Source organism: Rutidosis leptorrhynchoides, chromosome 1, assembly GCF_046630445.1.
Source record: "Rutidosis leptorrhynchoides isolate AG116_Rl617_1_P2 chromosome 1, CSIRO_AGI_Rlap_v1, whole genome shotgun sequence".
Lineage (NCBI taxonomy): Eukaryota > Viridiplantae > Streptophyta > Magnoliopsida > Asterales > Asteraceae > Rutidosis > Rutidosis leptorrhynchoides.
This window is the reverse complement of record NC_092333.1, coordinates 707,937,474-707,954,976: the sequence shown is the minus strand read 5'-3', so window position 1 is coordinate 707,954,976 and position 17,503 is coordinate 707,937,474. Positions and strand designations below refer to the sequence as shown.

The 17,503-nt window shown below is 35.6% G+C and overlaps 3 protein-coding genes across 4 annotated transcripts; 1 reads left to right on the top strand and 2 right to left on the bottom strand.

Moving 5' to 3' along the window:
• The first annotated feature begins 1,310 nt into the window (after window positions 1–1,310).
• LOC139853858 (uncharacterized) lies at window positions 1,311–1,949 on the top strand. Its single transcript, XM_071843201.1, has one exon. The coding sequence runs from the start codon at window positions 1,311–1,313 to the stop codon at window positions 1,947–1,949; it is 639 nt and encodes a 212-aa protein (XP_071699302.1).
• Window positions 1,950–5,068: 3,119 nt separating this feature from the next.
• On the bottom strand, window positions 5,069–9,163 carry LOC139886191 (glucan endo-1,3-beta-glucosidase 14-like). Its single transcript, XM_071869935.1, has 3 exons — window positions 9,106–9,163; window positions 7,699–9,024; window positions 5,069–5,204 (listed from the first exon to the last, which is right to left on the bottom strand). Exons 1-3 carry the CDS (start codon window positions 9,161–9,163, stop codon window positions 5,179–5,181), a joined length of 1,410 nt encoding a protein of 469 aa, XP_071726036.1. The 3' UTR covers window positions 5,069–5,178.
• Window positions 9,164–10,911: 1,748 nt separating this feature from the next.
• On the bottom strand, window positions 10,912–15,632 carry LOC139886190 (uncharacterized). 2 transcript variants are annotated; one of them, XM_071869934.1, is made up of 10 exons: window positions 15,438–15,632; window positions 15,265–15,327; window positions 14,596–14,737; window positions 14,207–14,500; window positions 13,977–14,124; window positions 12,264–13,229; window positions 11,936–12,174; window positions 11,767–11,840; window positions 11,543–11,651; window positions 10,912–11,117 (listed from the first exon to the last, which is right to left on the bottom strand). In XM_071869934.1, the coding sequence occupies exons 2-10, from the start codon at window positions 15,303–15,305 to the stop codon at window positions 11,064–11,066; spliced, it is 2,067 nt and encodes a 688-aa protein (XP_071726035.1). In that variant the 5' UTR covers window positions 15,306–15,327; window positions 15,438–15,632; the 3' UTR covers window positions 10,912–11,063. The 2 variants fall into 2 exon arrangements, with proteins under 2 accessions (XP_071726035.1, XP_071726034.1); XM_071869933.1 differs by having other exon boundaries at window positions 15,265–15,324.
• Between the last annotated feature and the right edge of the window lie 1,871 nt (window positions 15,633–17,503).

Below are 17,503 nucleotides of genomic sequence, written 5' to 3'. Positions count from 1 at the left end.
ACGAAAAAGTCAACGCGTTCGGGTCGGGTCCCGGACTATTTTTCTATGCTAAATATTCATATACAAGTATATTAAAACAAGTTTCATGTGAATCGGAGGTCGATAGCTAGTCAAACATTTCGCGTGAAATGCGCCAAACAAGGCAGAATCTGGCCAGGCCAATCCGCGCGCCGCGCGGGAATGGGGCGCGCCGCGCCACTACCTGGGCAGAGAATTCTGGTCAGTTTTTCACACTCAAGCACGAATCCAACTTCAAATACCCATAATTCCTAAACCGTAAACATCCAAAACAAGTATCTTATATCGTTGGAAAGGTATTTTGACGAGCAATACAACTAACCACATATCATCAAACAAAAACATCATTTACAATAACCGAAAACTCGTCAATTGATCAAGAAAGGTTTATTTTCAAAGTTTCAAGTTCGTAAAACGTATTTTATGATTCGGGAATCCAATTTACACATACGATATGCCGTTTCGAAAGTAATGAAGCATACATTACTACTAAACACTAACAATTAACATTTCATGGCATTCAAGCATCCAAAAATTCATGTCAAGAACTATCAAACCCTAGTCAAACATCTCAAAATCAATAATCATGTTTTTGGAGTTTCCTTAATCAACCTATACATCAAAACGAAGCTAATGATACTAGTAACACTTTTAAAACATGCACTTTAACAATCTAACAACATTTGATCATCCAAAATCAAGGATTAAGCATACACTTTTCATTTTCAAGCTAGTTACACCAAAACATCAAGATCGAGAATACAAATCATATATTCATGTTATACACGAGCCATAGACACTAACCAACACAATTTCAAGTCAAAAACACGAATTTATAGAAATCTAGAGTTTTTAGAAAGTTACCCAAACTTGATGAAATTGGTATCAAAATGTAGAGGATGAAGAGAGGATCACGAATATGTAATTTGTTTTGAAGTTTGTTTCCCGATCCGAATTTAGATGATGAATGTTTGAATTGGGTGTTTGTGTGTGTGTTCTTGCTAGAGAGAAAGAGAGAGAGATGGAGGTGATTGAATGGTGAGGAAGGTGGGGAGGTGGTGGCTAGTTGCCTCAATTTGGCCAAGTGACGAGATTGGTCCCTCAAGTTTCAAAGCGGGTGCGGTAATTAACCAAACGAATATTTTAAAACGCTCGAGTAACGGGTGATGTCAAAATTGAATAGCGGGAATATAATGAACGTTACTCACGGAAACTATTAATTTAAATACGAAAGATTATGTTTTAAAAAAAAAAAGACGGTGTTAAAATTAAATTTAACGGAAAAACGCGGGATGTTACAATGGGCATGGAGCAATGATGGTTCGTTTTCGGTGAGGAGGCTTACAGACATTCTGATTAGGGCGGAACTGGCTAATCAAACTTCGGATGCAAAGACTCTTCGTAATAATCTTGTCCCTCTCAAGGCCGAGCTGTTTATATGGCGAGCTAGATGGAAACGGATACCTACTAGGGTAGAGTTGGATAAGCGTGGAATGGATTTAGGGACGATTCGTTGTCCCGTATGTGACGATGGACTTGAGACAGTAGAACATTCTATCATCTTATGTAACTTTGCCCTAGACATTTGGAAACGCGTTTTCGACTGGTGGAATCTGGGCCCATTTACTAACATGAGCATCAATGAATCTTTTTTAGGGAATGGCTACTCTTTTAACTCTGCAATGGGCAAACAACTATGGCAAGCCACTGAGTGGGTAACCGGTTACATGATATGGAATAGCAGGAATGCTACCACTTTTTCTAAAGCGAAAACCACGAGCGCTATGGTGTTTAAAGAAATACAAATTAAAAGCTTCGAATGGTTCTCCAAAAGAATTAAAGTTTCAAACATAGAATGGGATCCGTGGATCGAAAATCCGCGTGGGTATGACTCGATTGCCTTACAAACTAGGAGATCCGGCATTGGCTAACAGATATACCCCCCTGTAGGTTTTTTGCCTCACTCCCGGAGTAGTCGTTTTAGAGGAGAGAAATTGGGTTGGTTCGGGATGTTTTGTCGTTGAATTGCCAACACTGTATTTCGTTCCATCTCAGCTTGTTTTCTCAAGTCAAATCTCCTCTTAAATGATAATGAAAGGACCACGGCATTTTCCTACGACAACGGGGGGCATATATCATGTCGTGGTGACCTCATTTTATCGTTTTCCTAGTTATAAATGTCGTTTTGACTTGGTCGTTCTGAACGATCTTTCTGATTGTAAATTTGTATTAATTTTCATATATAATAAAATCTTTACTTTGCCGTTAAAAAAAAATTCTATATCCAGAAAAATTAAAAAGATAAATAAACAAGTTTCACCTTCACCGTCTGGGTGATTGGGTCCACCTTTAAATGAACTGAATCTGATACTCTATTTTTTTCGAACGACGATATCATCATCACTCGGAGGGAACTTAACCAGTGGCGAAACTTGAACCCGATCACATATGGTACGGGTGCAAAAAACTTATTAAACTTTTCATTGACAACAGGGACAAAACACTTCAAAAAACATTATTTTTTAGTTAAAAAAAAAAAAAAATTTTAGTGTAAATTTTTTTTTAAATCCAGTTGGGCGGGTGCCCCGCTCTGCCCTTAGTATGCTCTGCCCCTGGACTTAACCACATTCGCGACAATGTTGGCAGTACCATCGAAAATTGGGAAAACCCCCCGAAACCTTACTAAATCGCATTATGTTGGCAGTACCATTCAAGGTTGAAAACTCCCGGTTGGAGTTAGTTAACAATACCCCAATTTAAATCTCACTTCATACCGATCAAGCCAAGGCTACTTTTGGTTCCTTGATTTCTGAAATGAGTACACGTAAACTAAAAAACATGTGCGGGTTCTTAATATTGAATAATGGAAAGGGGTATTGTATATTTGTATGGGATACAAAAACTATTTACACAATGAGCTGTACCAATTATATTATATTAGAAATGATAATATCACCTATTTTTATATAAATCCTTTTGTAACATCTTTGTAAGTATAAAAAAATAACCTAATGAAACCATTAGTTTGACAGAATTAAGGTGTCACTCTGACTTTGAGGTCATTGGTTCAAGTGTGAGTACATTATGTACATTTTCGTGTAAAATAATGTGTTGGAGTGTGCTTTTGTTTTTTTTTTTTTTTTTTTTTTTTGTTTTTTTTTTTTTTTTAATGAAAAAACAAGATTTGTACTACATTAATTTGTTCAAATTAGGTACATTTCAGCATTTCACTTGTTATCAAATGCTACTACTTTAACCATATGACCTGTTGTACCATTGAAACGTATTCACTGGGTGACAACACCAATAGTATAATTTTGTAACTAAGTGGGAGGCAAGGGGAATCTCTGGCGTGACTCAAATTTTTATCGTCTATATATATTTGTATTTGTGTCAGGGTGAATTATGTGTTGTACAACCTACATATTCATCGTCAACCATAGAAATTTTAGTAAAAACAAGAAGGAAATATTTGGTAGATGACAGTTTGTTACATAATGTAGCCTTCATAGATTCTTTGCAACTTTTAAATTTCTGTGAATTTATTTAATTTTACCACCCATAATAAGTTGGTAGTTGATGAGATTAAATTCATACATCACATCATTTGCAACTTTAACAGCTACAACTTGACCATTTCTCTATAACTTTAGCTGCCTAAAGTGTACTTGGTCATGGGACCAACTTTAATTCCACTGCTTTTCTAGGTATCATCATCATTGATTCGGTTAGCGATAATTCATCAATAGATACGGTATCATCGTCATCAAGGCTTGATTCCCCAACAAACGCGTGTTCTTATTAGCAATGTCATCGAACGTTTTGACCTATTCTTTTTCAAATCGGCAATGCAAAGGTCTACGTATTGATAAGATCGATGGGATTACATCAAAGTCGGACGAAAGAAATCAAAAGAGTTCTTCCAATGCCGGCTGATCCGGCTTCTTTGGATTCTATATTTGTTGCTTATTATTATTTGATTCGTATGTTTTTATTTTGTTCGATCGCTTGTGATTTGACACGTTTGCTAGGCATCTCTTTTGTGATTGGTGTTGTGTTTCCATTGCTGCTCGTTTAGAGTTAGCTAGGTCTATGTTAATTTTATGTTCTAGCATGTTTGCTTTTATTGAGTCATTTTTTTGTTCGGTTGTATCGGTTATTGGTTCCTTCATCTACTGATGAAGATTCCTAATTTTAATAGTAATCGTTATTTTAGTCAATAAAAAATAAAAAACATTGATACGGTTTGCAATCGCTTATGTTGTTTAGTTGCAATAAGTCGTAGGTTGTTTCGAGATTTTGAAGACACTGTGACGAGCTGACGGCGTTTTAGATATTGACAGCTTGTTAGGGAAGCCTAAGCTGAAGTTTCACGTGATGGTTTCAATTTGTTTGTATTTGTGCAATGTATTGGGATATAGGCGAGTTAGATTCAGTTTTTCAAATAGCCATAGGATCTGTTAATCAAACTGTCATGTCCGACTCTATATTGTAACGTTACCAGGTCATTTTGATCTATTTTAATTTAAGTTTTTTCTTTTTGCAAAGAAAAAATTCATCATTGATAAAAAAAAAAAATAGTTCCTTACAATTTAAGTGTAAATGCAAACAATAAGGGCAATGATAAGCGATTTGTGTTTGCCGTCTTTGTGAAGAAGCCGGTGACATGAGATAGTCTTTGTTAATCATATTTTTGAAAATGTCTAAAAATAAATGAATGAAGATACAAGGAAAGTGAGTCCAAATATTACGTTGGAGGTATATAATAAAAGAAATACATATGAATATGAGGCTAAAAATTTAAATTCTTCAGTAATCCAATAGCAACATTCAGTTTTATTAAAATTCAAGTCATCAATTGAAAGTGGTAATTTTTTTTCTTTTTTTTTTTTTTTTTTTTTTTGATATTATTGAATAGTGTCATAAAAATGTTACATTAAGTTTCTAGCTTATTTAGACAATTCTAAATTGATAATGTTGAACATACAAATTTGGTAAGCTCAAAATAAGTACGTAGTACTATATTAATAATCAAATAACCATTTCTAAAATGAATTAACTAGATAATAATTCATTACAGTTATACTCCGTAATTAGCTAACAAGAGAAGCTATGAATCTACAATGTATACTAACATCTCTGTAAACTCTTCCACCATTCCTAGTTGAACTCACATTTCCCAAATTCTGCACACACAAAATATATATATATATATATATATATATATATATATATATATATATATATAAAAGTAAAAATTCAATCATTAAAACTCCGACATCAGTAAGGAAAAGAGAAAAAGCAAACAAAGCAAGTGGTTAATTTGTTCTTTACGGTCCTAATCTTCAACTCCAAAGATTTGATTTAATTGTGTCCTAAATCTTGACTACTTTTCACTAACTGTTACCACTTCACACATTTCACTTTTGAGAAAATAATACAAATGTTATGTAGTAATTATTAAAACAAAATTAGAATATATAAATGTTAATAACAATACTCAACTTAGATGTTATTAGGCAATATAGAGGAGACTAAAACTTGTACGTATCTAACACCATTTGTATTGTGTAACTGAAAAGAAGTTGTAATTGTAATGTAGGTATGTCTTTACATACATAAGCATATAAGAAATGCTATAAAAAAAAGCCTAGGATGCAATGCGACCTTATGAAAGGTCCACAAGACACATAAATCATGAATAGACATAGGTCTCAATCACTTATAACACTACTAAATCTTCTGGATTTATTTTTATTTTAATTTCGGTTTTTTTTTTTTAACATCAGTATAAGATCAACCAGAAGACTCAACTACCCACGCGTTTATCTCTATGCAGTTACATAACCCGGCTCTAAGTGCTGCCCAGGAGGAAACACAGCCCAATCCTAGGGCATGAGCGGTAAAATTCCCCTCCCCACTGCCCCGCAACGGAATGTGCAAAAGAAACCCTTGGATGGAATGCAAGGGTAAAGGGACAACCTTGTGTGCAATGTTGCACCTCACGTGAGTCGAACTCCTGACCTCTCGCTAAGAGAGGCAGACCGCTACCAAATGAGCTACAACACAAAGCTAATTTTAATTTCTGTTATTCGCAAAAATTGAATGTATTGACTTAAGACGAAATGTCCTTGTCTCACTAACATATGGACACACGTCAATTCTTTTTAAAAAGGGTTTAGCGTAAGAAGACAATCTTCTGGTTTACCCGAATTTTTTCAGTAGTAATACGGAGTAATATTTGAATGCTATTTTATTGATTGTTTACCTTTAAAAAAAATACAAATTCTAAAATTATAGGTGGTCCGAATAGTGAAATTCGATGATTTTCTATACAATTTACAGAAAAAACTATAAATTTAAAAAATATATGAGGTCTTCGTTGTTAAATTTAGCGGTGTTATATAACATTTAAATGGTATTTTATACATGAAATTTTAAACTAGTGGTGTTCCCCGACATTCTTATCCCATCCCTGCTCCGGAACACAAACTCATATTGATGACACACTCCGCTGACCTCCCCTCTAGTGGGGGGTGGGGGGGGGGGGGCCCCTTCTAAATTGCTTAGACTCTTATTTAAGGCCTCTGCCTAATTTGAGGGTATGGAGACGCAAATAAATCCCCGTTTACAAGTTGATTGAAAATCGCCGATATAAACTACTACAGTACTAATATAATAAGGAAATTGTTAATGATTATCATTAAAATAAATTAATAAGGTAAAACAGAGTCTTAATGACTCGATTATAATTTGGACTAATATTTTTACTGATTTTAACTTTTACTGTATCACTAATTGAATATTCATCATCTTTATGGGAAGAAACTATACCTCACTATTGGCCCATAATTTGAAAACCATCTTGTTATGAGACTTTTATTTTTGTCTAAAAATTAGAATATGGACCTCCCACCACCATGTCAGAGATGGGCTACCAGTGCTCACTTTAACCCAAATCTAGTAATTCCAAAAATATTCACGGTCTTCCATGTTGCTAAAGTTGTCAAACCCAAAATTATACAGTAACTAATATACTCCGTAGTTTTTTTTTTTTTTTATTATGTTCTTGCAGTTGACAAACCCAAAATTATACTAGTCTCTTTCCCATATATACATATATACATGTTAATAATCAATCACATTACACCCAAAAATAGTTTTTTGCCAGGAAAAAAACAAACAAACAATCACATTACACCAAATTTAATAATGTTCACAATAACTCCGTATTTATTAAATAAAAGTAATTATGAATACAAATATATTACTCTTAAAGGTTTTCATTTTTCATTTATTAGAACAAACCAAAATTAAAAGATCAACACAAAGAAAGCACTGAGAATTAAGATTAAGATACTTATAACTAGTTGGAATTCAACATGATACGGTTAAAATATTAAAATATTTAGAGTAGTGGTTATATTTCTTTGGATCTTATAATAACATTTAATCAATAATCAATTAATTAATGTAGAAGCCAATAATGTCTTAGCTTTTAAGTTCACACAAGCTATTTATGCAAACTAAACCAATTGATTAGTATAAGTTAACAGAAAAGTTTCAACTAACCTTTTTTAAAAGTAAAAATCCTCCTACTGTAAAAATTTGATCTTCTATGTTAGAAATTAAAAAATTAATTTTAACTATGTGTAAAATAACAGGAAAGAATATACGTACTAGGTGGTTGTGTAACAATATGAGCGGCCCCACCAAAATAACACGATCCCCCGGCACGTCCTGTCTTCTCATAGTAACTATTGAACGCAAACGATGCGTGTGCAATCAACGTATTAGGATCGTAACACGTGGACCCTGGTTGAATCTGACGGCAATCAGCACCCCCTTCTCCACAAGCGAAATCCAAAGCCATTTGCAGCCTTTCTTTCCCTACATCACTTGCCACACACCACGTCCGACCCGACCCGGTTCCAGATCCAGTAACCGGACTCGAAACCCTCACCTGACCGCCGCCAATATCTCCTCCGACCGCCGGCGACTGTTTATCCCGATACACCTTCAAGTCTTGTATCGTAAACGGTACATTGTATACTTTTTCTTGGTTCGGGTAAAACAACCCGTAGTTCCTCTCCGATGACGGTCCGTCTTTACCGTTCTCGTTGAAAAGAGCGAACAAAAAGACGGTTAGGTCAGCTTTTGGTCGGAGAGGTGTACCCGACCCGGTCAAAATGCGTTTTACTAAATTACCATTATAAGCAGCAGCGTTTTCGATGCTCGCTCCTATCTCATTTTTATCACCTTTCGATGGCCACCCTGTTTCTGTTACGACCAACGGAATATCATCGTACGACATTGCCGACATCGCGGCAAAAACTGCGTCAAGTTGTGCATCGAGTAAGTTAAAGTAACGTAAACCGTTACCCGGGTCGGTTACGCCCGGGTTTTCACGAAATAGGGCGTAATCTAACGAGATAACGTCGGAGTTTGACTCGTACGCGAAAAACGGGTACGCGTTCACCATAAGGTAAGACCCGGTTTGACGTAAGAATTCGAACATGGGTTTGAAAACGGGTTCGATAAGTTCGGGTCGGAAAGATCCGGATGATGATGGGTATGAGTTTTGTAAGGCGCTTAATGCAACTGGTGATGATATTTTAATATCGGAATGTAGATTATATTTAATCAAAGCGTTGTGTAAATTACGCATTGCCGGTACTAAATACGATGTTGTGTTATCGGGGTCCACGAAAACTTCATTGCCAACAGCAATGGCTTCAATTTGGGTGTGTGGGTGGAACGAAAAGATATTTCGTTCCACCCAATTTGTGGCAAATGATTGTTTTCTTGCTGCATTACGGAGGAATCCGTTTGGGAGGTCCACCGTAACTTTTATCTCCGATCCTGCTAAAGATCGGAGTACAACCGGGTCAGTGTCGTATACTTTGACCCGGTTGATACCTTGCGACTTTAGAAGGTTAACTACTTTTGTAGGTGATGGTAAATTGTTTGCGATTCGACCGTAGTTTACGCCTATCGAACCACCATCTGCAAAAAATACATTAAAAAAGGTTAGTGAGAAACATGTATTAACAATGAAATGGAAAAATGGTAATGTAAAATGTGAACCTGCTAGTGAGAAAATGGTTATGAAAAGAGAGATGGTGGATAAAAAGAGTGGTGACATTTTTGGTAGGAAACCAGGGAGGGAGTGAAAGAGGGAAAAAAGTGTTGGTAGAAGTGGCTCAATGAGAGTGTAAATATGGGTAGTGGTGATTAATCTGGGCCGTCAGATTGTGAGATCAAGGTGTATTTTGTGGTGGGGTGGTAAAGATTACCCATTTAGTATTCAAGGTGGTGAGATCATGTAAAGAGGGATATAACGTAATATTGTGAAGTTGGTTGGGGTAAACATGTTGTATGCTATGTTTTGTTAAAGTAATAAAGATTTGAAAATGTGGAATATATTTCTTGATTATATTTTTATTTGAAGCTTTGTTTTTTTTTTTTATTGAAATCATGGTAAAGTATTATTCAACACCATGGTATCCCCACACCTTATTTGGGCGTGAGGTTTAAGTCATGTGTTCGAGCCTCGTTCTGTCCATCATATTAATCAATCTGCCTGAAAGATGAAGTTCCAGATTGACCCCAGGGGGTTTTCTCCCGGATCTATTCAGGATTTAAATCCGTTCCGCCTGCCCCTCGGGATGGTTTAAGAATCGGGTTCATGTAATGTGATTCGGGTTTCCTTCCGAAAGCACGTGCATGTGATGTGTGACAAATGAGAGTATTCAATGTCGATTACTTGACTTTCAAAAATAATTATTATTCAACAACAATTTTATTAAGACAACTAGCGAAATTATAATAGAGACCCATTACAATTAAAACTACTTCTACGTCTAGCAAAAACACGAGCAAGAAGAAAGCTCAATGAAATTTAACATATCCAAATTTTTTTAAGATATGAGAGGCATAGATGCTATCGTTACGACATTGTCAAATCCACCAAAAGATCGAAGTGAAGATGCAATAAAGACGATCTCTTAGAACCGCTCCATTTATCATATCATTCAAAAATCTCATCCAGCGAAGGGACAATTGGGAAGTCGATGTATTTACACGGTAAAAGTTTTTCTACTTATATCACGCACAATAAAAGTTTATCTATTTACGCAAATGACATGAAAATTGTCAGGCAAGCCAACGAAGATTGGCAATCGACTGCAAAGGAGAAAGGGTGCTTTATGGCACAGGACCTTACTACTATAGTAGTATTGTTCAATAATATGAGTAAATTCCATAATTTGTTATTTGCAATGATGTTTAAGTTTTGGTTCAACAAACACATTGCATTTTGAAAGCTCAATCCACAAAAGGCTAACCAAATACCACAAAGAATGTAAAACGATTTTGATGACATAAAAGTCACCATTATATACATTTAACCCGATTTTAATGGTTTTAGTACTGTAACAAGCTTTAATGCATTAAAGTTGAATTTTAGATAATAGCTGAGGTGATCATTGTACTGATTTACGAGAAACCGCATCTCTCTTCTATTTTTTTCACTTTAATAAGTTTACATACACAACAACAAAAACAATTACTCAATCCCAAGTTTAATAAGTGTACATTTTCCTCAAAAATATCCATCTAAGTTAAAATAATTACAGGCCCAATGATACCCACACAACCTATGGGGAAGAACAAAATTATCGAACATATGCAAAAATATGTAATCCAATTCAAACAGCTACATTTAAAGGTTTAACCGATTACTGGCATCTTCAGGAATACCGTTTTCCCAGTGTTAATTACATCTTAAAACTAAAATGTATTGGAATGAAACAGCAGCTTGAATTCAGAAAGAACAAAGGATATAATGTACATTAAGAAATACAAACATCTACATATTACTATTTTTTTGCCTTTTTGAAAGGCAAGTATATGTGTATTACTATTTACCATGGACATAATATATAACCCTCGCTTCTATACAATTCTAGGCCGGTTAGTGAGTGTTCGGTATGTATACTGAATATGATGCAATGCAAATGAGCAAAATAGTCCTACATGGGGAGTTAACTCTGTTTAAAACTACTCTTTGGCAGCACCTTTCGTTCCCCAGCTTCCACCTGTATAATTTGAACAAAAAACTCAGTCTATCTAATCTTGTCCATGACAAGTACCAACAGAAGAAAAAGGTGGCAAGATGGACGGGTTGGGTAACAGTCATGATGTGTTAGGGCCAAAATGAGCCCATTTTAGTGCTTGTGTCAGCAGCATTCGTATCGAACGCACACACTTCTTGTCCATTTTTACTTCGTACAGAGTATTAATGTAATACATATGATTGCAACAATAAATAATCATTCCCCCACGCCCCCCCCCCCCCTTCTCTCTCTCTCCCTCCCCTCTTTTAAGTTATTAAGACTCTAATATACACATACAGGTCTTTGAAGCCATTTGGACGATTCCTCTTTAACCTACGTTTTATACTTTGACCCATATGAGTAAATAAACTAAACCGGTCACCCCTACCGCAAAGTAGTCAACTTACCGGTATCTGACTCCCAGATCTATGTAAATGCTGGCTAGTACTCGAAGGCGGAGACCTTCGGGAAGGCTGATTAAGTGTCCGAATGAACTGCCGCAAATGATTATATATGCTGCACATAGAAAAATTCAAAATTTATTAGCAACACGTATTATTCAAATATCTAGGTAAAGATGGAGTCACTAATACTACAACAACGACCAGCGGAAAGAACTATAAAAGTTTACCTTAATCGATGTCTATTGCAAGCAGTAAAAAATGCAACGAATCCATGTAAAATACTCCGAATGGCACGGAAAACCTAGAATAAGAAGAAAATTCTGTTAAGACGTGATATGTCTACGGAAACAGAAAAATTAGTTGAAGAAAACGAAATAAATTTAACGTATCAATTACCTGGGAGAACAGGTCATTCCAAAGAGACCGCCATATAGAAACCTCGTAAGTGTTGACTGTTGACTCAGCACTCGAAGCTAACTTAAAGATGCTACGCACAATAAGCCATATGTCTCCAACTAAAGCGTAAAGGTAATTAAACACAAATCCAACAAAATCGGCTAAACCAAGGATGACGCCTATTGGAGCATACAATATTCCCCAAAGGCTCCACACAACAGGGTACATAATAGTTGATACTGCAAGTTGATAATCTTCAACATATTAGCAAAAAAATAATATAATAATAAAATAAAATAAAAACTTACATAATGAAAGAGTAACTTACCAATCATCCAAATAATTGACAAGATGAACCCGATGGGAATCAACAAGACTTCAACTACATTCTCAATTAGGTCCCAAGAAGTTTCCATCAGAATCCAAACGAACGAGAATAAATACTGTCCCGTCTCAACGAATAAATTCCAAACGGGAAGGAGAACTTCGATAAAATCAAGAAATGGCCCGGCTAACGGTTGTGTAATAACAGAAACAAATGATCGAACAGTACGTGTCATCATCAAGAACCACATAACCGCCTTTTCAGAATTATGCAAAAACAACATGGTTCCCAAGTACTTGATCCTCGATACCATCTCCCACGTTTCTATCCAATCAAAAAGTGGCCCACATAAACGGGAAGCAGTTGCCTTCAGAAGAGGCACGTTTTTGTACAGATCGTAAAAACCGATGACAACTGTAACGATTGAAATTAACACGTATAGAGCTCTTGCTAAAGGGCACATCCGCGGGCGATAAATATGAGAAAATACGGGATATGATTGACAAAATATCACCCAAGATGGGAGTCCAGCCTCTAATAGAGTAAGTAATCGCAAATCGGAGACTATTATATCCTGTAATCCAAACGGAAGATCATGATCATTGAACCGAAACATAAGCAAAACATCCTTGTACTCGGTGGCTTCAGCTGTTTCCTCACAATCACTTGCGTAAGTGGACCCCACTGGCGTGCAAACACTTCCGCCGTGTGATAACTCACAATAATAGTTGGTCTCGAGATTAATTCCTACCGGACTCATTAATTTCCTTCTCTTATAGGGTCCATTAGGAGGAGGTGTGTGTAGAACACTTGTTTCGTCTTCAAAAGTTTCGAGCTTTTCACTATTATTGCAACGAGGAGTGTAGGGGGATTCATTCTCCTGCCGTCCACTAGTATTCAAATTTGTTTCATCATAATTTGTACTATGACGGTCAGGAAAGTCTTTAGGTGCATCATAGAACACCTCACCTGCACAGATTGCAAATAAAGATGATAAAACTAATCTCGAATCGTTCAAAAGCTTTGCAAATATACAAGGATAGCATATCATCCTAGATCTTGTGGTTGATTATACAACTAGGTAGAAGTCTCAAAGATGCACAAATGGGCTTGACAGTGATACTAGCCCGGGTTCAAACCTCACTAGCAGCACATCTTGAGGTGGCAAGTGAAACACTCGGAAACGGTCATGGGATAACAGTTAGCCGCGTAGTTTTGAGTAAAAATACTCGTCCTTTCCAGGTAATCTGAACAGAAAAACCTTGCCCGTTTACCCATTTAGTGAGACCACCGAAAACTAGCCCCATAGAGCCTGGTCCTTTAAAGTCAGGTACTAGCCACAGTAGAGCTCGGAAGTTGCCTACTGGTGTAACCTGTCAGCTAGGACCTGCCCTGCAAATAAGTAGGCTCGGCCTAACAGTCTTTTGACCCAGTGTAAAATTAGTTTTTCCAAGGAAATTTCTTAATTCAGTAATATGCTTAAACCTTAATTTTAGTTACGTATTATTTACATGTAATACATTAGTGTCAATAAACCTAATTTGATTAAATCCTACATTTTCAGATTTTAATTCAATTCCTGCGCACATATATTTGCATGTTCAGAGCTTCAAGATCAATACAGATGAACTCTTCAACTTCTACGGTTGAATATCTATTGAATAAAAATACTAGACCATAAATAAACATGTTGACTTATAATGCTTAAGTGCATACCTATCATAGAGTTGAGATGCTCTTCTAAGAGATATTGTTCACGTTCTGTCCCCGGAAACCATATTTTTATACATTTCGCAGCTTGAGATATGCTATCAAACTCCCATCGTTTCATGTACTTAACCTCTATTGCAAGAGAAGTATCAGTCTGCTCAGATAATATCCCCATTCATTTATTAACATAAAGCCAATACAAACGGTATAATAACTAAATAATACCATAAACATACCTGAAGCTCATTCAAGTAATTAATACCACGAACATCTTTCCACGCCGCTTTAAATACAATAAACCCATACAACGTTCTATGCAATTTACTATTTACAAGCAATGAACTCCTAAGTTTCTTTACAGGTAACATAGCCTGCTTTTTTGATAATGCTGCAGCATCTACAACTGAAAACCATTTTTTCAAGTTTTGGGGGTGGCTTGAACTATTAGAACGAACCTTCTTGTCGACAAATTCTGTAATTTCTTTCTTCCCCTTCCGCCCTCTTGTATTCGCGAAAGGAGACATTCTTGACTGAAAACACAACATCAATGAAAGAAAACCATGAATCTTTAACATAACCGTAATGTAAATTATAAATATCGTGCAATCGGTAATATGATCCAGACCTTCGTAACCATGAGTTGCCATAATTGTGCAGGCCTTGAGGCCAAGTCTTCCAACCATGGCCTATTATCCACTAATACATACAACTCCTTACTATCAGGTGCCAAATAAAGACTAAGATCCGAAAGATAAGACTGCAAATCCCTGTAAATATACAACAATTCATGCATATGAATTTAGGGCGAAAAGCACAACTTACACTGATAGATGCTCATCAATTATATGTCTACATCTATTATTTGTTTCAATGTCAAGATATAACCATAACTTCTATAAATAAGGTGGTGTTTGGGTGGGCTTATTTTGGAAGCTTATTAGCTAATTTTCCTTGTTGTAACACAACATGCTCAAGTTTTAGTGTTATGGAGGGGCCTATTTGCATAATAAGCATTAAATTTTAAGCATAATTGCTTATAGGCAATAAAGCCTTCAAAACAAACCCACCCAAACAATTACTGAACAAAGAATTCATATGAAATCTATGCCGTTCCAAAAAAAAAAAAAAAACTTTGTTTATCAAAGTATTTAAGAGGACCTATTTACAATGTTGAAATTTTTTCTATTCATTTTTTGGGTAAAATCAAATATAAAAGAAAGTTCATGTAAAACTAAAACATTACTTAATCAAGTGAGATTAATTGAAAAAACAAAACAAGAAACAAATTACTTACCCAATTTGGAAACTGGTTAATGGATAAAAGTATCTCTTCATGTAAACCACGCCTTAATCCCTGCTAAATCGCATTTAACAAAATCAAAGCATAAATTAAGATATTGTAACCAAAAATAATCAAATTTAATACACGCATAAATAAATTGGTAAAAATTTGTACTGAATTCAAACCTGAAGATACTTAATTAAGCCAGGAAGATGACTGAACTTCATAAAAAAACAGATCAATCAATAATTGAAACAGCATGTAACTCTTATGTTGATTAATACACGCATAATTATGTGTTTTCAATCGCTATCAATACTGTTGAATAAAACAACAAGAGGAGAATTCGAATAACTTTGATATTAAGATTAAGATTAAGATTTCGTGTTGCCGATCGCGTCAACGATACGTAAGAGATGAAGGGAAAGTTGAATTGGTTGTTTTTGTAATAAAGGGAAACGTCAGGGTTAAAGATGTAAATTGACACGCTGTCTGGATAACTCAGAGTGCTGGTGCCGTCGCCGTCTGAGAGCGACGCCGGGTAAACCATGTTACTTAATGTTAAAATAATACAAGTAAATAAATAAATAATAAATACTACAATTTAATATACGAAGATACCCACCGAAATAAACTCCAGGCTGGATTTACGGGTCAAGTGCGGGATATGATACCTTGTGACTCATGTCCATGGTATCTAAGTCTAGTTTTTAAGTAGTCCTTGTTTAAGAAATATTCTGATTAATAGATAGATAAAATCTTATGGAAAATTAGTCAAAATGTCCTTATTTTCAAAAATATTTAACAAGATTCCTTTAAAAAATCATAATTGTAAATATGCCTCAAAAACACAAATCACGCATCACGCATGATGCATGTAACTTGATGTGTGATAGTGTATACGAGATAATGACTGAGACAGACATTTTTCTCGCGAACACACACCAAGCACCACGCACGATGTATAGGGTTTGGTGCTTATTAGGGAAGAACTTTGAAAAACCGTATCTTTTGACTCGTAGCTCCGATTTAGTTACTATTTTCTTGAAAATGGTTATCTTAGCGAGATCTATCCGTTGAAACGTTTTTAATGTGACAAAAATAATTTTAAAATCTGTGATTATTTTTTATGAAAACCTAGAAAATACTCGATTTACGAAATGACGTTTATTCAAATTGATTGAGGGGTATAGTGTACTTTCATTCAAGATTAGTGATAAATTTAACGGATCACAAATTATATTGTTCTATAACAACCAACGAGCGGTCAAAATATGTTAAAAAGTCAAAATCAACGAAAACGTTAATATTGAAAATCTACAAGGTCGAATTTGAAAGAAAAAAAATGGGACAAACCACCTTTGGTTGTTTGCCAACTGATATATCTCGAAAAAATACACGATTTTAAAGAAAAATGTGACTAAATCGGAGTCACAAGTCAAAGGATACGGCCATTCAAAGATCTGACATTTTGACACCAAACACCATGCACCACGCACCGTGTGTCATGCGATGATAATGCTAAAAACGAACATATATTTCATAGCATTATCCTTCAAGAAAGACAAGCTTTTAGTTGGAATTAGACTTGGATTGTCAATAAATTGAACCACTTGGATTGTCAATAAATTGAACCACTTGGATTGTACTTTTTACTTTTTAGCGTTTTGGTCATTTGCGTCTTCAAATCGTCGATTCTGTCTTTTGTCTTCACCTTTTATTATTTAAACGAATATCACTTGGAATTAGAACAATTGCAACTAAAAGCTTGTCTTTCTTGAACGATAATGCTATGAAATATATGTTCGCTTTTAGCATTATCATGCGAGTTTCGAAGAAAAATGGTTGTCTTGCTGAATATCTCGCTAAAACGCATCACGCACGGACTTGCACGCATCTTGCGTGGTGCGTGATGCGTGGTCAGGGGGCATTATTGCAATAACGATTTTCTGAGAGCATATTGTTAAACACTTTTAGAAATGGGGGCATCTTGACCAATTTCCCAAATCTTAATCGTTTATACATACGTTATATGTAATCAACAAATTTTTGTTTTAAAACCTTGTGTTGTAGTTCAAGTGGTAGTGACCTAACACTCTTTGTTATAAGTCAAGAGTTCAAATGTCGGGGACTACAACATTACACACACAGTTATCTCATGATTTTGAAATCCACCCAAAGTCGCCTTTCGTACATTGCGTTGCGTGGGCTGTGGGAGGGGTTTTATCGGTCATGCCCTAGGATTGGTTCG

Coding starts and splice junctions, on each gene's coding strand:
- LOC139853858 (XM_071843201.1), top strand. CDS start 1,311: ATGTTACAATGGGCATGGAGCAATGATGGTTCGTTTTCGGTGAGGAGG.
- LOC139886191 (XM_071869935.1), bottom strand. CDS start 9,163: ATGTCACCACTCTTTTTATCCACCATCTCTCTTTTCATAACCATTTTC. Junction 9,025..9,105: donor AACCATTTTCTCACTAGCAG/GTTCACATTTTA, acceptor TATTTTTTGCAG/ATGGTGGTTCGATAGGCGTA. Junction 5,205..7,698: donor TATTGTTACACAACCACCTA/GTACGTATATTC, acceptor TTGTGTGTGCAG/AATTTGGGAAATGTGAGTTC.
- LOC139886190 (XM_071869934.1), bottom strand. CDS start 15,305: ATGAAGAGATACTTTTATCCATTAACCAGTTTCCAAATTGG. Junction 11,652..11,766: donor TGCAATAGACATCGATTAAG/GTAAACTTTTAT, acceptor TTCTATGTGCAG/CATATATAATCATTTGCGGC. Junction 11,118..11,542: donor GATCTGGGAGTCAGATACCG/GTAAGTTGACTA, acceptor CAAATTATACAG/GTGGAAGCTGGGGAACGAAA.